The sequence below is a fragment of the Eptatretus burgeri genome, chromosome 12, assembly GCF_056783735.1.
Source record: "Eptatretus burgeri isolate ZD-2024b chromosome 12, Ebu_testis_v1, whole genome shotgun sequence".
NCBI classification, from domain to species: domain Eukaryota; kingdom Metazoa; phylum Chordata; class Myxini; order Myxiniformes; family Myxinidae; genus Eptatretus; species Eptatretus burgeri.
This window is the reverse complement of record NC_140972.1, coordinates 49,928,410-49,951,863: the sequence shown is the minus strand read 5'-3', so window position 1 is coordinate 49,951,863 and position 23,454 is coordinate 49,928,410. Positions and strand designations below refer to the sequence as shown.

The following is a 23,454-nucleotide window of genomic DNA, read 5'->3' as shown; positions in this document are numbered from 1 at the left end:
ACTCTTTCATTCCTCTTTTTTCCCGCCTTTGGAATAAACTCCCTTACTCTCTTCAATCCCATTCTTCCCTCCAGGCCTTCAAAACAGCTGTTCACCACCACCTCTTATCATCCCCCATCCAAATCCTTGATCTTTTCTACCCCTGAGAATCCACCCAAGCCCACCTCCTTCAAATTCCCTGTTTTCCTTCCTGAAAGTCCCTGTAATGTCCATCTTGTATACCCCATGTTCCCCACCCCATCCCTCTCCCTTCCACAGATTTCCTAATGTGTCTGTTCCCCACTGTTTTGTCCTTCCCACTCCCGCCCCTCTTGTCTCATATCTCCCTTGGTATGCGTTGTGTGTTAGCTCTCATACGAGCCTCGACAAGGTATACAAAAAAAAAGGTCTTGTGCACCCGACATATGCATGATACCTCGTTTCACAATTTTCACACAAAGGGCACACTTCCAAAATTTCATTGGAAAATTTGTGCAACAAAACATTACAAGTAAGAATCCAATGCACTAATCTCCATTGCAAGTCACCTGAACGTTTTGAAATTGGAGCTGTGTATCGACTTCGCCATGCAGGAATAAGCGAAGAAAGGGTTGAAAGGGTTGACAGGTGCTCTTTCCATTGGATACCAAAAGGGCTTTTCACTAAATCAGTAAAAATAAAATAAACAAGTCTGAAGACGACGATGGTTCACGAGTGGTATTTGACGATGTAGATTGTTTCAGAAGTCAAGGATGAGACAATATGATAATGTTTGACCAAGTTATAAAAATGATCAACATGATGTGGTACGAGTGACAGGTTATTAGCCGCAAAATGTCGAAAACCCGGTTTCGTTCAACAACTTTAAAAATTTGACCTTTACATAACCTTTAAAGGTCACAAAACAATGTTGTAGACATTAAAATAAGGAAACAGGATACGTGCTATAGCTTATTGGAGTTAGTTTGTCGAAGAAGGTCGAAAACCCGGTTCGATTCCCACAACTTTGAAAATTTGACCTTTGTGAACTTTATAGGTCAAAGGTCAAGGATTATGACCTTTGGTGCAAAACTTCCTCTGAAACATTCCAGGAACAAAATAACGTCATATAGGCTATATGGCATTTTGCACTCCTCAGATAATTAATTATCCATACATTGATAAAATCAGCGTAAAAACAAACTTGAAGGGGGCGCCACGGGCAAGGTGTTCGAGATAGAGCAAAATGGTTTCAAGACCTTAAGGCCCGGTCACACCTTGACGTTTTAGCCAATGTATGCCGATTTTTGAATTTTTTTTCTAAAACGCTGGCACACGTTGAATACGTTATGGGTAAGTTTTGATAACATTGAGAGCACGCTGAAAAACACTGCCATACGTCGTTGTACGTTGGCTTTAAACGTTGTACTTTTCGGTTGTCCTCAAATTTTTTCATGCTTGAAATTTCACGACGTATGCCGGCGTATGACTCACACATTCCGCTACGCTGGCCACAAGTTGTATGCACGGTCTGCGATCGTTGACAGACGTCAACACATGCTACTTGTAAGTTAATCATAAGTTGAGACACGCCGAGGTAATGTTTAGCGTACCCGAAACTTATTTCTAACCTATGATTAACGTGTTGTTGGCACGTTACGCGATCGTTGCCACACATCGACAGACGTTACTTTTAAGTTACTCATAGGCTGAAAGACGTCGGTATAATGGATCGTTCTTGCGTCAGCGTCCACGGCCACGGCCAGGACACTTATTTGCAGCATTCTTCAAACTTTTCTTCGGCATGACGAGGATGTTCACACTTCGATGTCTAGCTTGGCTATGATTCCAATTCTCCATCGGCAGTGTCTATTTAAAATAGTCGAGTTTGAGCGTTTTAACACGTTCAGAAGAAACGCTTCAAATTTCCAAATCCCAGCGTCAAAAAACAAAGGCGAGTGACAGCAATTTAAATCGTTCATTGGAAACAATGAAACTAGCTGAGTGGTACCGTTTAAAAGTCGTTGAGTGTGAAAAAAATCCAATTGTTGAGCGCAAGCGTCTACTTTCAATCGTGGAGATGCAGCCATTTAAATCGTTGAGTGGCAGCCTATGAACCAACCCGTGGACACGCCGACGCAAGGACGATCCATCATAACCCACACCCTCCCCCTCACACTCACCTACTACTGCCAACATGAACAAACTACTACTAATACTAATACTAATACTGATACTGATACTGCTAACATGGACATCGACTCAAAAAGGAACTCGAAAACACTGTTGGGTTCCCCTTTTATGAGCAGCATTTTTATATACCAATTCCCAAAACCGCTGGGAACACGTCTTTATTTGGCAGTTGTAAGCTAGAAACACATTCATTTTTTTTTTTTGTCGACCGGAAGATGTCATTGGAATACGTCTACATACGTCGATGTGTGTTGGGACTACGTAAAGAATTGGTTCAAAGCACGTCAAACATAAGTTAGAAATAAGTTTCGCGTAAAAAGGACATTACCGCGACGTGTTTCGACTTATGAGTAGCTTATAAGTAGCCTTTGTGGACGTGTGTAAGCGTCCGCATATCGTGTGTAAAACTTATCCCCATCGCATGCAGAACGTGTGTCATACGCCGAGTACGTCGTAAAATTTTGAACATGTTTAAAATTTCTTGACGTACTCTACTTACTACGACGTATGATAGCATTCTTTAGCGTTCTACTCACGTATACCAAACTTACTCATACCGTATTTGACGTGCCCCCAACATTTTAGACACATTTTTCTTAGGTCGGCATACGCTGGCAAGATCGCCAAGGTGTGACCGCGATGTTGTCACTTCCATTTCTACGGCAGTTATGATTCGAATCGTTGTGCATCAGCCTTTTAATAGGCTACGTCACGACATCGTCGGCGATGCGTGCAACGCGCCATGCCGAAGTTAGACTATCGTTGGGCATAGGTTGTGTAGGCCAACAACAGGTTCAGCATTCGTTGGTATAAGTTATCTATAACACAACGAAACGTTCTGTGTCCATTACTAATATGTTATGCATACGACCAACTCGTTATGAATACGTCCGAATCTTAAAAAAAAACATCAAAAGTTCAACGTCAGCCAGCGTTTTACATACATTTTAATACGTTGCCATCGCTGGCTAAAACGTCAAGGTGTGACCGGGCCTTTAGGTGGGGAATGACCTCAAGATTATGCATAAAAAATATTGTCATCCTAGCTCTCAAAGTTTGGGCGGTCGTATGATTTTCATGTCAAAATTCGAAATTTTCTAAGTTCGTGACCTTTGTGACCTTGACCTTGGGACGAAAATGAAAAATCGAGCTCCGTGCGGCTATGCAGGTGCCATTGGGCTAACCAAATACCGAACCCCCTGCCAGATTCGACAAACCCCTTGGAGAAGATGGATTTTTATGTCATAATTCGCAATTTTCTTGGTTCGTGACCTTGTGACCTTGACCTTGACCTTGGGACGAAAATGAAAAATCGAGCTCTGTGGGGCTATGCAGGTGCCATTTGGCTAACCAAATGCTGAAATCCCCGCCAGATTCGACAAACCCCTTAGGAGAAGATGCAAATTGAAATCGGCTACCCCCTAAAAACACGTGTTTGGGGCGTGGCTCCGCCCATAATGGGCGCACCACACCCATTCTCAGGAAAACACAACTAGATCATGATATAAACCTCCCACCAAAATTTTATCAGGATCGGATCAAAACCCACCGAGCTATGCTCGGGACAGACAGACAGACACACAAGAATAACGAATATAGTGGTCACTTATTTTTTTCGTGAACCAACACAAAGGTCATGTAAAGTCTCTTTCTCCATCAAGTTAAAAAGTACAGATTTGCCATTATAACTCAAAAGCAACCCAGGGAAAGCATATCGGTTAAACAAGCTACCAGATTCAAAGAGGTTCTTGAAAACTACTCCCACATTTTTTAATGCTCTTAAAATTGCAAGAAAAATCTGACCAATAATACAAATTGACCTAAAGCCAGAAAGGACAAATTTCGCAGCTGGACTTCCACCTTTCTCTTTGAAAGTCCACCAAATTATGGACTGAAAGGATATCTGACCCTACAAAGTACTGGACAAACGTCCTGGAAGAAGGATTGGCTGCAAAGAGGGGGTTGTAAAAAATTGGTTCATTCAGAAAAATTGCGGTGGTAAAGGAACTGGTGTCACGACGCAGTGACAGCTTGCCAGGCATTGATGACACTCTGCAAGTACAGAGGAAGCGATGACAAATCAATATCAGGGAGGTCGAGCAAAAAAAGCTCGCAACCATATCCCAGCCGAGCTGCTTGCTTCAGCAAACACAGGGTTAGACTCTCCCAAGGCATGTGGCTGTAAAGAAGCTTCTTTACAAAGAGAAGACGGAAAGTCATGAGCCTGCTGGTTATGTCAACAAAACCCTGGCCCCCCTCATTACGAGGAAGGCTGAGGACACCTGGTCGAAGCTAATGTTTACCACCCCAAACAAAGTCAATCAATTGTTTCTGGGTGTTTTTGATGAGCCACTCTGGTGGCTGTAGCACCATAAACCTGTGCCACAGAGTGGAAGTGATCAAATTGTTTGCCACCAATACTCTATCATGGTAAGAAAGTTTACAAAGCAGCCCTCTCCATTTTTGGAGTTTGGAAAACACTTTAGTGGTTAAACCATCCCAGTTTTTTTGGATATATCGCGAATCACCGAGATGTACGCCCAAATGGTACATTCCATCATTCTTCCAGGGTGTGACGGGAAAGAAAAACTTGTTGGTAGTCCAAAAAAAGAGGCATATAACTCTTCGATCAGTTCACCTTAGCTGAACAATAAACACTAACATTTTGAAGAGCTTTCAATAGCTCACATACATCATCTTGGGTCTGGATTACAGCACAGACATCATCTGCGTGTGAAATAACTTTTATGGGAGATTCATTTGGGGAAGCAGAGAACCCTAACAGTTTCTCCCGCAACCAAACTAAAAGGGGCTCAATGGCAAGTACATAAAGAAGACCAGACAAGGGACAACCCTGCCTTATACCCCTCGATACAGAAAAGGGAGAAATCAAACCATTGTTTACTTTAACCAAACTATATATTGTGATACAATAACTGAATGTACCAAATCCAAACCCCTTCAAAACTGCAAATAGATATTTATGATCCATGCTATCGAAGTCATGCTCTTGATCTATATATCTATATATTACTAAAACTCTCATCTTGTATGTATGTTCTCGAAATACAGCCAAAACGGTACATGATGGCGCAAAAATGTTAGGGCTACCTTACTCACCATTCACCTGCGGTGTGCATTATCAAGTTTCGTTCAAATCGGGTAACGAAAAATTATTAAAAAATCAATTCCCGATTCATTCAGGTACTCTTCGGGAGAATTTGATCAATGCAAACAACCTCAGTGGTATAGTTCGCTGGAGCTATGTTTTTTTTTCTTGAAATGATTTTTTTCATCAACCAATCATCAATAAAGCAACATTTAAGGCCCAATTGGCACTCTTACGTGGAGTATAAGGAAAAATCTATTTTAAAGATATCGTATGATGATCTAAAAAACCAGAGTGCGAAATCGCTGTTGACAAAATGAAATTCCGGAAACCATTGTTAACATACAATTTATCGAAACGTGCAAAGGATACCCTGTTATTAGAGGCTTTACACCATGAAAATTGCTTGACCTGGGGATGCTGTAACCTCCATGCATCAAACAGGTGATATTTTATGAGAACAGGCACCAAATGTTTTGCACTCTCCAGGTGAGGTTAAAGACCGTTACAGTCTAGAGATGGCTCTAAGGTGCAATTAAAATCACCGGCTAGGTAGACAAGACCATCAAAATCAATTAAAGCTAAATAATTGTCCAGCAAGGAAAAAAATAATATTCGAAGGATCTCTTGGGACATAAGCATTCAGAAATGTGACCTTATGACCTCCATACGGAAAAACCACAAAAGCCAAATGATTTTTCATGACTTCGTGAAATGCTATGTGGTCAGATGGGATTTTTGAACTAAGGCAGAAAGCGACTCCTGCTCTAGGACAATCAAACGAGCTGAAGAAGCATGAACCTCTTATTGTATTTTGCCATTCCGCTAAACAGGTGTCACCACAACTTACATCCTGAAGAAAAGCTACGTCTACATGCCTTTGCTCAAATAATAGTTTGACATGCGTTTTTCGTATCGGGGCCGTTTATGTTTCTACTTACAATTGATAACACCATAATGAGTTATTTTTTAAAATGATAATTTAAGTTCTTTCCTTGCTATAGATACAAATTTCTTCAGCCTATACACCTGAGACTCGTTGGCATCATAGGCTGATGGATTTTTTTCTGATACGAGAAGCAGTAATATTAAATTTATCCAAATGTGGAAAATAATCAATAAGCCTGATTTTCCGAAAGGTGTTATGGAGAAATTGGATTATTTCAGTCGGAGAGGGGGGGGTCAAAGTCCCCACAATCCTGTGAATCCCCAACTGCACCTTCTGTCACACTGAAATCTGATATCGAAGAAGTGTCGTCCGAAACACACAAAACGTGCTCGATAACGATGCTTTTCGGGTGCAGGAGATACTGGTCTCTGCTTAATGAAGACCAATTCTTCAGGTAAAGGATCAGTCTCCGTTTTTGAGGGGGGGTCGTCAAGGGGTTCTGGTGTACTAGGCACACCTACTGTTTGAACATCTTGATTGAGTTCACCATGCACTGATGCACCGCCCATAGACGATTCATCTCTACTTGTAGTCTCAGCTAATGAAGCCTGTTGATGCTCCATAGCTTCCTCCTCAACACTAGGACAGGATTTAACACTGGAAGGTTTTGGTTGAGTTTCACTCGGACCGCGTGAAACTCTTTTCACAGCGACTGCTTCAGCGTATGAAACAGGCTCGATTGTTCTTGAACCTTGGTGCTGTCGTTTTCCACGTGCAACCACACAAGGCTCACTCGTATCCTCGATTCGATTTTCGGAACTTTTGCCTGGCTCTGAGGGAGTTTCATTGCCTGGCACCGGTTCGTGTTGATTACTCGATTCTTTTGTTGGCTGTTCGGCCACACAACTAGGACAATCATTTTTAACATGTCCGTACTGACTGCAATTACAACATGCCGAAGTCTGCGAAGTAGCAAACACCCGGTATGTATAGTTATTATATTTAATTTTCACCATAACTTCCAACTGTCAAATGTTCGGCTTTAGAATAATATATAATTGACACCAAAAAAAGGACATGTTTTGCTTCCTTGTTCTTAACGCGAACAGGAACGAAGGTTATTTTAGACACAATGCTCCCATACTGTTCCATAGCACTCATGATTTGCTTACTCGGGAGGAAAGGAGGAACATTTGAGATTATTACCTTTACCGATGGTGCGTCAAACGGGGAAACAAACATGAAGATATCCGGCTCTATAGCGAGACCGGTCTCAATGAGCTGCGTCACCATTTCCTCTTTCGAGACGAAAACGATGATGCCATGATTCATCCTCGATGCAGCAATTACATTCTGAAAACCGATGGATTCTCCGATACACCCAATGATTTGCTCCACCGAGATTTTGGGTGGCGGTGTGCACGACAAGCCGTTTTTCCTAGTCAACAATTCTAATCCCGGAACACTCTCGACGGTCGCCATGATCACAGGTGGGGGGAAAAAACACTCGATACCTCGGAACAAATAAGCACCGTGGAAACGGGTGCGCTCTCTCTCGCTCTATCCAGTAACTAGTTCAAAGGAAAGTGAAGAGATAGCAAGGGAAAATGGGAAAAAGTGAGAAAAGGGTAGAAAGCAACACCGCCACACGCAGCGCACCACGAAAACCACCATGCAGCAAACCCTCGTGATTACACGTGCAGTAACAGCTGAGGTGGGCGGGAGAGAGAGAGAGGGAGAGGGAGAGGGAGAGGGAGAAAGAGAGGGAGACGGAGAGGGAGACGGAGAGGGAGACGGAGAGGGAGACGGAGAGGGAGACGGAGAGGGAGACGGAGAGGGAGACTGAGAGGGAGGCGGTGTTTCTTTTAAAGAATTCCCAGGATGAGTTGATGTCGGATAGTAGATGGGAGACTCAACGGCGCTGAGGTGGTTCTCTAATAACAGCCTGAGAGACGTCCACTTTAACAAGCATGTGGTCAGATGAACCGATTGGAGCAGAGGAAAAACCTGAAATTTTCAAGGAAATTTGTCAAAATCAGATCCAAAAGAGATTGAGTACCATTGGTTGAGATCCAGGTTGGGAAGTTGACAGATTCTGTCAGTCCCAATGAGTCATAGAAGTCTTTTTCTGAAGTGCCATGGCAGGTGAGAGAGGTGCCCACACCCAGCCAACTGGTGATTATTACATATCAAAAAGATGGAATCGCCATTCCTTCCCCTCCTTTAATTTTAGCTCGCCTGTGACATAGTTCTGGGGAGCTTATGAGATGGCACGTCATCCATCATTCTGTCCATCCATCCATAAACACTTGTAACAGCTTCTCTGAAACCACACACACTATTTTGATGAAACTTGATCACAACCTTCATCACCCAATATGTACCAAAGATGTTCATGGCATGAAAATAACACTGGCTTACAAAAATAAAAAAAATTCTGAGGCAAGCATGTGAATAGGTGTTTCTGACTAATTTTGATATGCTGAATTCAAATTTCTAAACAGTTTTGCTCTATCACCTCTAGTTTTTTGCTTACACATATCCCATTTTTTTATTATAATGCATATATTTATAATATAATGTGTTTATTTCATATATTCAAATGGCATATTACAGAATGAAACAAAACATAGACACAGAACACTGACAGAACTAAATATTACTATTACTTGGATATAAGCATATATACACATCGTACTACAGACAGTCAGAAGTGAGTTTTTTTTGGAGGATCTGGTGTACTTTGCCTTCGGGATGTCGCGCTGGAGCATCCAGCAGAAGTCCCCCATCATGCTGGGGTTTCACATGCCTTGGTAGTTGCTCTCCATCTTAGTAATATCTCGGTGGAACCTTTCCCCGTGTTCGTCACTTACTGCTCCGAGGTTCGGGGGGAAGAAGTTGAGGTGGGAGTGGAGAAAGTGAATCTTGAGAGACATTCGGCACCCCATATCCTGATAAGCATGCAACAACTTCTCGACATGCATTTGGTAATCTAGTGCACGTGTGTTACCAAGGAAGCCATGGCAGAATGACTTAAATGCTTCCCATGTTCTCAGTTCCTTCAAGGTGAGCTTCTCCTCGAATACCTCATCCTTCAGCACCTCCCTGATCTGAGGTCCGAGAAGATGCCCTCCTTGAGCTTAGCAGAACTGAGACCTGGGAACAGAGTGCACAGGTGTTGGAAGGCAGCGCCATCCTTGTCCATGGCCTTCACGAAATTCTTCATGAGGCCAAGCTTGATATGAAGAGGGGGAAGAAGCACCTTGTTCATGTCCACTAGAGGATTTTCTTGGACACTGTGTTCCCCAGGCACAAAAGTGGTCCTAGACCCCCAGTCCTTCTACGTGTAGTGCTTGGCACAGCCCGACTGTCCCAGAGACAGAGAAAGCAGCAGTACTTCAAGAAGCCCGCCTGCATACCCATGAGGAGCCCAATGACCTTGAGGTCCCCACAGAGGCTCCACTGGTGCTGCTGGTATGGTACTTGACAGCTTCCAGAAGGAGCTCCATATTGTCATATGACTCCTTCAAATGAACTGAGTGGCCAATGGGAATAAATACCCCAGCATTCCCATGAAATGATTCTTCTATAGTATAAAATAAAAATTAAAAACCCAGCTACTTTATATAAAAGTATCATCCTACCGGATAATTGTAGAGCAGCACTAACCAGCCTCTCTCACCACCAGTAAGCTACTGGCGTTCCCAGCCACACAATGCACATGTTTGACCTACGGAGTTTTTTGGATAATGCGAATAGCGTCATCGGCTTGCCAAAGTGTTAATTTGAGTTCAGCATCCCTAAATTAGTCTAAAACACCTATTTATGCAGTGTATTACTGACATATTTAGATATTTTTGGGTCGAGGGCTATATGTATACATGTACCTACATGTATACATTTATATCTCAAAAACTAGAGGTGATGAGTGAAAATGGATTTCGTATCTGAAATCAGCACCCCAAAATTAGGTTACAACACCTATTTTCATGCGTGCCTAAATTTCTTTGTAAACCAGTGTAATTGGTGTCTGAGTGGGTCTATGGAAGGAGTTTAAGGGGGGTAGGGGGAGGGGCTGCCTGCAAAAAAGAGGTATTTGCTTTCTTCTCAGAAACAACACACACAATTTTGATGAAACTTGATTGCAATCTTTAATCACCCTCTTATGCAAGCCATGGCATTGTATACAAAAAACAAAAATCACCCGTGATGTACCAAAGTTTGTTCATGACACCCTCTGATGCAAGCCTTGACATTGTATACAAAAAAACAAACACCCGTGATATGCCAAAGTTTGTTCATGACATTAAAATAAATTGGGGTCTAAAGGGGTGTACGGGGGGGGTGGCGGTTGCCCCCCAAAATATGTATTATCTTTCTTCTCTGAAACCACACACTATTTCAATGCAACTTGACCACAACCTTTATCAGCTGTGATGCACCAAAGTTTGCTCATGCTATTTAAAACATTGGGGTAGAGTGGGTTTCGAGAGGGGTTGGGGGGGGGTGGAGGGTTGCTCCCAAAATAGTTATTTGCTCCAACATTGGTTCAGTCAGGTCAGGCCAGATTAGATCTGTGACTTACTGCAGGTATCATGTAAACCTGTACGAACCTGTTCCATGGTCGGGATGTCGGCGACTAAACCGTCTCCCCCACCAGGTTTTTTGGTGAGGAAGGTGTTTGGATATGGACACCCAGCAGGATTAAAAACAAAACCTGTCAAAGGGCGGAGGAGCTCCTTGTGAGCCAGCGGCCATCCATATCTAGTGCCCAACTGTGTCTGCGGACGTCTTCCTGCAGTTGGGTTACTTCTTATTAGGAGATTGGCGGCAGGATTTGCACTCCACCCACCGTAAAACCCTTCATTCCGCAAAACACAAAAACGCAAAGAAATTTGAAAACCCACTTCGTGGGAGTTCCTCCTGTGCAGCTTCCCTTCGCAGGGCAGCTCACCGGATGACTGGATTGGGGAAAAGCCTTCGGGACCCCCAAACTTTGATGATAGGAGGGAAACCACGGGGTAACATTCCCGGGTCAGATTGTGGGAGAGTGTGTCGGAGTGGTGCTGAGGTGTCGTCCACTAGACGTCGGTCTCCTTGGGTTAACTTGAGGTGGTCCCTTCGGGTGGGTGCGTGGAATGTCCTATCCCGAAGAGAGGATGATCACCTGTCTGTTATCATCTGAGCTCAAGCGTTTGGACATCGGTATTGCAGCACTCTCTGAGGTTCGGAGATCGGATTGCGGCGAGATCATGGTGGGTGGTTACACCTACTATTGGTCTGGTCGCTCTGATGGTTACCAATCCCAAGGAGTTGCTGTAGCTGTGTCCAATAAGCTGACTCCAATGATAATTGAGGTAACACCGGTCTACGAGCGTATTATGAGACTAAGGATTCGTCACTCCTTAGGTGTCATTTCGCTGGTCTCTGTTTATGCTCCGACTGAGGCGAGTGATCTCACTGTGAAGGATGCATTCTACGCCACGCTTGAGTCTGTGGTTGATCAGTGCCCCAGACGAGATACACTTCTAGTCTTGGGGGATTTCAATGCATCGACTGGAACTGATAGGGATGGTTATGAGGTGTGTGTTGGTCCCCATGGGTCAGGAACTATAAACCAGAATAGCACTAAGTTCCTTGACTAGGCAAGAAGTCATGGACTTAGGGTGGCCGGTTCATGGTTTCAGCGCCCACAAGCTCATCGCTGGACTTGGTATTCCAACGCTGGCAGTGTGGCAAAGGAGATTGACCATGTCCTCGTTCATGGTCGCTGGAGGATAATCCAGAACTGCAGGGTCTACCGGAGTGCTCAGTTCCTCAATACTGACCACTGGCTTGTTGTAGCAACTCTGAAGTTGCACCTTAAATCCAGGAGAATGGTACCATCCCAGCCCTGGCTGGATGTTGGCAAGCTCAAGGATGAGAGGGTAGCTGAGGAGTTTGCGAACAAGCTGAGTGGAGATTTGGGGGTCTGGGTGCTTTGGGAGGTCCTGAAGAGTTGTGGAGTGCCTTCAAGACCACCGTCCGTGATGTTGCCGGTGGATGTCTTGGAACTCACTGTAGGGCAAAGAAGAATTTTGTCTCTCAAGAGACACTGGATACCATTGACCAGAGTCGCAGGGCCAGGCTGAATGGCTGAGCTGAGCTGTTCAGGGAGCTGAGGCGTAAAACTGTATGTGCGTGAAGGTTGGACAAGGCGGCCTATGTGTGAGGAATCTGTGAGGGGGTAGAGCATCACCTGTGGTAAAGTGATTCTCATCCTGCTTTTAGGGGAATTCGTGCATTGCGTTCATCGAAGCCCATCCCTCGGTGTACTGCAGTTAGAGCAGAGGGTGGTAGGCTCTTGACAGAGGAGCCCGAAGTGAAGGCCCGCTGGGCTGGTTACTTTGAGCGGTTATACTATGCTAATCCACCAGCTGTTGAGTTGGACATCAGGGGTGTTACAATCCCTGTTGCTGACCCTCCAATCAACTGTGGTCCACCTTCGCTTCTGGAAACACAGGCTGCGGTGAACCGGTTGAAATGGGGTAAAGCTCCAGGGATCTGTGGCATCCATGCTGAACTTCTCAAGGCTGGTGGAAATGCTGTACTCATGTCGTTGCATGCAGTTCTGTGCTCTGCCTGGAACACAGGCATCATCCCAACTGACTGGAAGAGGGGCCTTGTTGTCCCTCTCTGGAAAGTGAAGGGTGATCGCCAAGACTGCAACAACTATCGAGGGGTGACGCTGCTCTCAGTGCCGGGCAAGGTCTTTGCTCGGATAATTCTTGATCGGGTTCACCACCATCTGCTTGAGCACCAGCTTCCAGAGCACTCAGGCTTTACACCAAAGAGGTCAACGATTGACCGTATCCTTTCTCTGCGGGTTTTTTAGGAAACCATAGGAAACAATGATGGACGCAGACAAGAGTTTTGGCAGGGGCTGCTTGCAGCCTATGTTGATCTCTGTAAAGCGTTTGATTCAGTGAATCGGGATGCCCTGTGGAGGATTCTTGTTCTTCGTGGGGTGCCACCAAAACTGATCGATCTGATGTCTGAACTCCTCTCTGGTACTGAGAGTGCTGTGAGATGTGATGGTATCATCTCTGACTTATTTCCAGTTGTTACTGGAGTTCGTCAGGGGTGTGTACTGGCCCCCACACTTTTCAGCACTTGTATGGACTAGATTCTAGGGAGGATGTCGGAGAGATCAAGCTGCGGTGCATCGTTTGGGAATGTCAAGATCTCTGACCTTGATTTCGCAGATGTTGCAGTCATCTTTGCAGAGACTTTAGATATCCTTTTGGGGGCCCTCGGGGTGCTGAATGAGGAGTCGGAGCCGCTGGAATGATGGGTTTCCTGGGTCAAAACTAAGATCCAGGCTTTCAATGACATCTTGGATGCTGCTGTCCTGTCTGTGCCTGTTTGTGGTGAGGATGTTGAGGTCGTGGAGAGATTCACTTACCTTGGCAGTGATATTCATGTCTCTGGCTGAGAGTCAGAGGTCAATAGACGTCTGGGTCAGGCCTGTGGAGTCATGGATTCACTGGCTAATGGGGTGTGGCGCTGCTGGTACTTGTGCAGGAGGACGAAAGTCCGAGTCTTCAGGTGCTTGGTGCTTCCAGTCTTGCTCTACGGATGCGAGACTTGGACTCTGTCCAAGAATCTGAGATGGAGACTTAATTCCTTTGGTACCAGGGCTCTTCGGAGAATCCTTGGCTATCGCTGGTCGGACTTTGTGTCCAACGAGCGGTTGCTGAGAGAGACTCAAAAGAGATTTGTTACCTGCATAGTCGGTGAGCGTATGGACATGTGGCTCGTTTTCCTGGCGCTGATCCTGCTCACCAGATTCTCTCAGCGAGGGATTCTCGTGAGTGGAGGAGGCCAATGGGCCGACCATGTGCCTCGTGGTTGCAGCAGGTTGATCAGAATCTCAAGGAGATGTGGATGGGCCTGGCATCTGCCTGGGGGATGGCCAGACGAAGGCCCCTGGAGTACCGGTGGATAGTGGGTGCAGCGACGCGCTGCTCTGGTGCATGCTCCCATATCTGACCTGACCTGATTGGTTCAATGGTACCTTTTGCTGATTCCATCCCATTTTGACTTCCTCCTCATTAATTATCATTATTCTATCAGGTAAGCACCCAGGGGTATTGCCCCTATTTTCCTCTCTCTTCTCTTCTCTTACACTCCCTTACTTTCCTTTTTTGATCTCTATCCTCTCCATTCCATTTCTTTTCTCATGTTTTTTTTTTTACATTGCATGGCCCCTTCCCCTCCACACATTCCTATGCATTTGTAGTCTACTCGATTGTACAAGACCTTCAATGAGTTAAACTCACCTTGAAGAAAAGTGTGCATGGCATTATGATACAATATGTTATCGGGTTTGACCTTCCAGATGTGCTTATAACCCTCACACTAGCAGGCTGTTCACACTGTCCAATATTATATAAAAGGTATATGAATGTCATGTAAAGTTTGGCAAACCTCTTTGTACCTGGCCCACCCATAGGAAACGATGATGGACCATGCCTTGCGCACAATCTCGTACATAGCTGATATCGGAAATATCGTAGTGCTGATGGCTCGGCGCCGTCTCCCACGCTCATCCTCGCAGGAGGCTGTGGAGGCCTCTCATCCAGCTCCAGATGGCAAGCGACAGTACAAGATGATTTGCCATGTGTTTGAATCTGAAGATGTGAGCCCTGCTTGCTTTACGCCCAAAACCTCACTTCCTATCACCATGTGCAAGTGTTTGCAAAAGTAACATTAAGAGGGAGAAGTTAATTACTGCAGTGGGTAAAAACTAAAGGGACAATGTCATTGGTATATAAATGTAAGTGTGCAGTGGGAGAAAACAACTTGTGCTCAGGATAGATTGCTCAAATATAGTCATAATTGATATCACCACTATTTTATTTTCATTTGGCACTTTTCACAATGTGGCACCAGGTTCCACACGGGACTGTCTGAATGCCAAGGTGACATACTGCTGGCACAACCTGCCCTTTTCAGAAAGACCACAGGACCACCATGGGCCCAATTCTCAAGTGGCATGCCCAATATTCCCAAATTACTCCTGTAAATGGTGCCTGTCCAAAGGCATCCTTAAAGCCCCAGCTATGATGATGCTCAAAGCGCAGCTGCACAGCTGCCGAAATAATTATTTATTCTCCCGACGTGTAGCTGCATCCTTTGTGAACCATAATGAAGCTGCCAAATTGGCTGTTTGCCGGTCGTGATACGGTCATAAACGCCATTTGACTTTGCCCAACTGCCATCAGTATTGTGCATCACATTTCTGAGTACATTCTGCATGTTTTGCTTGTGCATTGACACAGGTTTGTATTGTTGCAACTCATTCGTAAAGTTCCATGGAGTCTTATTGATCTGCAGAAAATAAAAATCTTGCTCGTGCTCTGTGTACAACCCATGTCAAATGATCGCATTCCATTGCTTTGGTCTGTTTGCTCTAGGCCCAGCTGATAGCACAGTCCATCGGGCAAGCATTCAGCGTTGCTTACCAAGAGTTTCTGAGGGCAAATGGCATAAACCCCGAGGATCTGAGCCAGAAGGATTACAGTGACCTGCTGAACACGCAGGAAATGTACAATGATGACCTAATACATTTTTCCAAGTCAGAAAACTCAAAAGAGGTATGTAGAGCTGCATTGTGCACTCACAAGTTTAAAAGCACTGAGAGAGGCCATGTAGTGATTTATTCAAATATATAAACTGTTTGGAGTGGGAGAGGTGCTTCTCGGGTGGTCAGATTTGTACCAGCATGCATTGAACAAACTGCTCTTCCATCTCTTGCATTTCGTTCGTTGCTGCACTATTTTGTGAGTTACTTGAAAAAAAAATCCTCAAATACTGTTCCCTGGCTTATATAATGGTGTCACTTGGCTGAGTAGTTTTATGTAAATCCAAGAAGTTTAAGAATAAAAGGTTGTACTGTGTTTAAAAATTGGCGAAGATCAGAAAGTACAAATAATACTGACCTTGATCATGAAAAACATTGAAGAGTTGTTGGTTTATTTCATGTATTCTTTATTTTATATTTTCTGAAATGGTCGAATTTTAATTCAGTAAGACCCCGATATTCGTGGGGAATACGTTCCTGGAAAATGCCGTGAATGTCAAATCCGCGAATGTCGGGGTATTGTTTCAATGGGAAAAGGGGGGAAGATTGTTTCCTGGCGGTTCGTGATTCATAAGGGAAATCTTAGGAACACTAATTCACATGATTACAGTTTCATTAAAAATGCTTGTAAATGAGAAAACAACAACAATAGCAGGTACTGTTTCCAAATTTTATTTAAGATGAGACGTAACTTTTGATGATTATGACGACGACGAGTTAGAATCCAGTGAACTCCTCTGAAGAAGATTCAGGCAAGGGTGCTGATGAGTCATGTACCAAGAGGGTGTTGAGGTGGAGGTGGAGGGGCTGGGGTGAAAAAAAATGTGCAGGTTTCTGTGCAGCTCTGTGTGGAAGCAAAACATCATCCAACCCCCTCTTGAAGTGGAGGTACCGCTCCATCTCTGGGTCGGCATCTTGCAACCTGTCAGCAACTGACCCATATCCTGCAGAACCTCAGCCAGGAACTTCACGGTCAGGTTAGGCCTCGCCACCTCTTCCTCTTCACTGCCCACCTCCTCCTCAGAAACCTTGATGATGGCCTCCAACTCCTCAGTCAACTCCTCCCAGGTGAGGTGATGAGTTTGTCCAACTCCTCAGGCTCCATATCATTGCAATACCTTCCCCTCCCATCTCCTGTGCCAACCCAACAATTTTCCGCTTCGCTTCCTTGATGTCGAGAAAACCTCTGAAGTTGTTGACTGCCTATGGCTATAGGTTTTGCCAGACAGCGTTAATGGTGGAGGTTTTTCCTTCATCCGGCGAGTGCTTGATGGCGCTGATGCAGTGTGATATGTTGAAGTCCTTCCAACATTTCCCGAGGGTATGTCCGGGGTCTGACTACATTGCATCCAAGGTGCGACGGAAGGTGCGGCAGGTGTAATACATTTTGAATGACCAAGTTACCCCCTGGTCGAGTGGTTGGATCAGGGAGGTGGGTGTTGGGTGGCAGAAAGATTACCGACATTGGGATGGGCCACCTTCAGCACCGTAGGGTGACCATGAGCGTCGTCCACCAGCAAGGAGGACGTTGAAGGAGAGGTTCTTTTCTGCAAGTTACCTCTCAACTTGAGGGACGAAACAGTTGTGGAACCAATCCCTAAAGATGGCAGCTGTTACCCACACCTTTATGTTGACCCTCCAAAATACGGACAGAGTGTGCTTGTTTTTGCCCTCGAGAGCACGTGGGTTTAGGGAACGGTATAACTGTCATGTTTCCGAGGTCAGCAAAATGAGTACAAGCTTACTGATAACAAAGGGCATTGCATCAGTGGCACAGCTGCGCCCCCAGAAATTGATGCAACCATCAGCCACAGGCTGTATACAAAATTATGATGATGGAGCCAACGACACACACACATTATATTTCGTAAGTGCTCTGTGGATGGGAAGGATGACAGGCTGTGTCAACCCACCTGATGTTATTTCACAGCACGACTGGGGCTCAAACTCAATATCCTAAGAACATATGCCAATCACTTTAACCATGAAGCCAACACCAAGCTTTTGTCACACACATTACCTCAACAGATGCGATCTTCAAAACAACTACAGGGTGAGTCATCAGTCCCAAGACACAGTTTTAGCTGCTTATACAACATTTGTTTATATCATCTACCAGGGTGAGCCATAAGCCCCAGGAGTAATGATATATTGCAGGAATAACAGTAATACATAAACAGGATTAATAATAAAATATTACAGTAATACAACAATTACAATACCTCCTTAGACATCGAGTGCAGCATCTATATGGCGGCCACCATTGTCACGGCACAAGATAATTTTGTCAACCTTTTTTTCATGATCTGCATCTGACATTTCACAATAGACTTTTTTTCTATGGTTTCATGTGAATGTCTTATTTCATTGTGCGACGTAACAATGAATACGAAACACCCAACTGCAGGATGTTTCTGCAATTACTGTATTTTTTTCAGAGATCTGAGAATGAATGTTTTATTTTTTTGAATTCCAAAATCTCGAATTTTTGGTTATCTGCTGGCTTGCCGTCGAGTACGCTTCCCATCTGAAATGCCTTTTTTTCCCCAAAGATGAAGATTTCATTTTGATTGTGCTGGCTCAACAAATGCTCCTCGGTCATCCTGCACCTGTTTCATCATCTTGTTTGTGGTTCTCCTCTCGTGCTACCACACCACTGCTACCAGCCTCTCCATTGTAAATGGACTGGTGTCTGCCATCTTGGTGTAATGTATGATTTGTATTATCTGAAGAAGAAGAAAAAAAAGAAAACATGAAAACAAGAAAAGAGCAATCAGAGATTGCAGACCCTCATCAGGACTTATTTTGTGTGGTGTTTGTGTAGTTTTATGTGGTGTATTTTGTGTGGCGTTTGTCTGCTGGTGTGTTATGTGATTAATAAGTCATAATTAGAACTGCCACTTTATAACTGCTGGCAGTGATGACCGGGTACCAAAATATCCTGCTTTGATTGGACACCTGACCCTGACCCATGACGTTTTTTTTATTATTATTCAGTTGAATTTACAATGGGATTTAAATTAATTCAATTCAAAACAAATGGAAGACCAAATAGGTACAGTCCAGCAATTGGAATTATCAGAAGGAACCTGAACAAGCAAAAACAAAGATGAAGTCATCAAGAGGAACCTGGATAAGATTCGGGTTTCAGCTGCTTCTCCTCTACCTTCAAATCCATCCAGGCACAGCCAAGTGGGCCTTATTCAAAAAAAGAAAGAAAAAAGTCTGACTGCCAGACCATGCATCCAATCAGGATGAAATTAAAAATCTTTATACCCCATCACGACTAGATCATGTTTCTATTCAACAGATGAAGCGGTTCAAGAGAAAGAAATTTTAAAGATTTTTGCTCAATCCAATATGGCTGCCAGACCATGTGATCTATCAATTACTCCTGAACACCCTGGTATCCCCAAGGACTGGGGAACATTGAATGTGATATTTCCCCTCGATCTGTCTAACCGATCTGGAGAAGAAGATTTTTATAGGTATTCGTGTAAATCCAATATGGCTGCCAAACTACGTGACCTATGACATCATAAGTGTGAACCTTTTGTTCCTCATGGATAAGCGGTCATACCTGTAAATTTTTTTTTTTTTTTTTTTTTTTTTTTTTTTTTTTTCCTCGATCTGGTCAGCCATGTCAGAGAAGAGGATTTTTGAAGGTTTTTAAAATTTATTTATTTTTTAAATATGGCTGCCGAACCACATAACTTATGACGTCGTCATCTTTTTTTCTGTGGACCAATTTATCCCAAGATGACCATCAAAAATATTCATACTGATAGGATGTAGTGTTCTTAGTTTTGCCTATGATGACATCATGGCACCTCTGAAATCAGAAACAAAATCACACTTCATATGGAGTCCTTGCCATGTGCCAAGTTTCAATTTTTTCCTTGGTGTGGTTTCAGAGATATAAGAGGTCAAAAGTTTTCCTTTTTTCTGACATGGCTGCCACACCATGTGACCTATGATGCCACAATAATCATTGAAACATTCTACATGAGTAGTTGGTCCGATGGTGAAAATTGTTTCGATCTGATAAGCAGTTGCAGAGAAAACTCACGTTCTGTGCGGACAAACAAAAAATGAAAAATCATTTGCAGCGCGACACTGAGCAAAACCGAACAAAGTCGAATGGCACTCAGGAGAGCGCATCCATCTGCCAGGCTGAACAGTTTACGTTTTGTATCCCACTGATGGGCTGGATCTGACCCAAAATCTATTCCACTTGTTCTTGTCACCTAACCAACTCATCCACCTCGTTTTGTCTCAACTCATCCACAACTTTTTGAGACAATGATATATATATATATATATATATATATATATATATATATATATATATATATATATATATATATATATATATATATATATATATATATATATATATATATATATCTCTTCTTTCGGATGCTCCCGTTCGGGGTCGCCACAGCGGATCATCCGTATGATCCGCATAGTGATTTGGCACATGTTTTACGCCGGATGCCCTTCCTGACGCAACCCTGGTCGCCTCTTACGACACAGGGATATGGTACACCTATTTTTAACCGGGGTATACACCGGCCCAGTGCACTGGTACTCATTTCGCCGACCTCGGAAGGATGACAGGCTGAGTCAACCCCCTGGTGTATTAATTCAGTGGCCCAACGGGGCTTGAACTCGGGACCTTTTTTGGATCCCAAGCCGCTGCCCTAACCACTGCGCCAACACCAGGCTGTATATATATATATATATATATATATATATATATATATATATATATATATATATATATATATATATATATATATATATATATATATATATATATATATATATATATATATATATAGTTTTTGTCCCTATGAATTTTAGAAATTAGGACTGTGTTGACCTTTTGACCTTAAAAACAATTGGTTGAATTCATTGACCTGATATGCAAATCTTGTCCAAATTTCAAGTCATTCGGATGAAAATTATGCCTGGTGTTAGCTTAATGGTTTGGGTGGTGGGCTTGTGATCCTAGGATCCTGAGTTCAAATCCCCCCTTGGCTGTTGAATTAATACCAGGTGGGGTTGACTGCCTGTCATCCTTCTGAGGTTGGCAAAATAAGTGCCAGCTTGCTAGTAGCCTGTGTCGGAGTAGTGACCATCCAGGATTGTGCCCAATAGTCAAGGAGACTGCTTAGGCAGCACCAACACTCTGCACAGAGTATGGTCCCATGAGTTGGATGAATATGCAAATCCTCTTCAAATTTCAGGTCAATTGGATGGAAATTGACAATTTTGGAAATTTGGCCTATGTTGACCGTTCGGCTGATGTTGACTTCAAAAATAGTTGGTGGTTGAATTCGGTGACCTGAAATGCAAATATATGCCAAAGTGGGGGGCAAGTGGACACCTGTAGGATTTTCATGATGAGAAGGTGCCACCTATTTTAATTCATTATCTAGGTACCAAAGTACATTAAAATGCATGTTGCCATTTTTGGAAGTGTGGCAGATGGCAGCCATCTTGGATTTCAAAATGGCCGATGTTTTGCCACTATTTTTCGCTTGGTTAGTTTCAATGAAAGTATTTTACCTCAATTTTGAAAGCAAAATGATAGGTTTTTATTGTTGTTAACACTTCAAAATCAATGTAAGTAATATTTTGTTCAAATTACATACGATATCACCCATCCTGAAATTCAAAATGGCTGCCAAAAAGTTACAAATTGCATTAAAACTTAAGGGTCATGGTCCGATCAACAGCTTCATCCTAACATTGACCCCCAGATTTAACCGGACGTGGTATAAATTTTGATATGAGAAGAAAGCTGCTATTCTTCTCATTGACCCTGTGAAATTGTAGGGCTGCAAGATGTTTAGTTTGGATTTTGTATGCCAAAACTTGCTTACTATTGGTCAAACAATTAGTTGAACCACAGTATTCTATGGGGCTTGCAAATGCACATTTTTAGCTCTCTTGTCAAAACGATTGAAATACCAGCATGAAACTTCACAGGTGGGGTAGAGGGTCAAAGCCATTCAATCAATGTGAAAACTGCATGTGATGAAATCGGACCATCCCCCTTTAAATATTGTGGTAACAAGTGTTATCTAAAAACGATACCTAACGGTATTTTTCTCAAACTTTTTTACACAGTTTGACACTCACCTAAGCAACTGGTACTCAGATACACACCTTAGCTCGTATATAAAACGATAAACAGTCACTTCTATGGACTTAATTTGTAGACTTTAACTCTACAAGCTACAATATTTAAATATCCATTTCAGAGGATAACAAATTTATGAGGTGCAGTATCATGCGCTCGCAGTACCAGCACACACCACACATACCCCAGACACAATAGCCACATCTACATCCACTATACACACCTTGCAACTGCATGTCCAACAAATGCAGTCTTCACCATGTAGAATGGAACTACATGAACTTGTTGCAAGTTTGCTACTTTAATAGCTGTATTAAACATCATCATCGTCATCACTGTTCTCTTCATTGTCAGAGTCAACGTCGGGGTTAGAAGGAGCATTGTCGCAAAGTTCTTCCCCTTCACAGCATGTACGAAATCTGTGCAAAACAGTCCATTCTTTTTACACTTGCATTGGTGACTGGAACACCGGGTCCGACCACATCCGCATTTCACGAACTGTGTGACGGCATCTGGAGCTGGAGGCAAATGTGTCATCACTGGTATGAAAATTCCATCTACCAAGTTCCAGCCATAGTTCTCTGGGGATGGTATTTCAGGGAATGCAACAATGTCATTATACCATATCATGGCTTGATAATGTGCTCTGGCAATGGCATGTGCATGTCGTACACTTCGCACCGGGTGGTTCAAATCATCCACACAGTAATCTAAAGGTTTGCTCCAAGGTAGGTCAGTTCACTAGAAAAAAAATAACATAAATCCATAATATGTGTACTGGGGTAGTGTTTTATGTGTCCATGTGTGGTTATGTGGGTCAGTGATTGGAAGTATTTCTACATGTTAGCATACTGTGTTTTAATAGAGATATATTTTAATTTAAAAGCTATCCAGAGTATCCCATACGGCTTTCCGTAATTACCAATTTGTTAGCATTGTTGACACCTTGTTGGCGTTGTTGCCGTGTTTTATAAAAATACAATTTGTTTAGAATACTATTGAGGGAAGATATGTACAGATATTTTATGTTTATATATTTCAGTCTATTGTTACAACTTTGCCAATGGTTATAATGGATGATATAGGCCTATGGGTGATAAGCTTTCCACATTAATTCATTAGCTTCTTATAAAAGCCTTTCTTTAAACTTTTTGCTGATATATTTTCAAAGCTTTCTGGACATGTAAGCACAATTAAAAACAAGTACTGTAACTTAAACTTACCTTAAGGCCCAGTCACACCTTGACGTTTTAGCCAGCAATGGCAACGTATCAAAATGTATGTAAAACGCTGGCTTACGTTGAACTTTTGATGTTTTTTTTTAAAGATTCGGACGTATTCATAACGACTTGGTCTTATGCATAACGTATTAGTAACGGACACAGAACGTTTCGTTGTGTTATAGATAACTTATACCAACGAATGCTGAACCTGTTGTCGGCCTTCACAACCTATGCCCAACGATAGTCTAACTTAGGCATAGCGCGCTGCACGCATCGCCGACAATGACGTGGCGTAGGTTATGAAAA

The 23,454-nt window shown here is 43.2% G+C and overlaps 1 protein-coding gene across 14 annotated transcripts in view; it reads left to right on the top strand.

The window, feature by feature from the left end:
- LOC147015585 (amyloid-beta A4 precursor protein-binding family A member 1-like) overlaps window positions 1-23,454 on the top strand; it is a 210,173-nt gene that overhangs the window by 74,631 nt on the left and 112,088 nt on the right. For 13 of the 14 annotated variants that reach the window (XM_085850478.1, XM_085850482.1, XM_085850488.1 and 10 more), the window contains 2 exons: window positions 14,644-14,829; window positions 15,608-15,787. In XM_085850478.1, the coding sequence (XP_085706604.1) occupies window positions 14,644-14,829; window positions 15,608-15,787 (366 nt within the window). Of the gene's footprint in view, window positions 1-14,643; window positions 14,830-15,607; window positions 15,788-22,279; window positions 22,429-23,454 lie in introns of those variants that run through there. The other variant, XM_085850489.1, reaches the window with a different exon arrangement.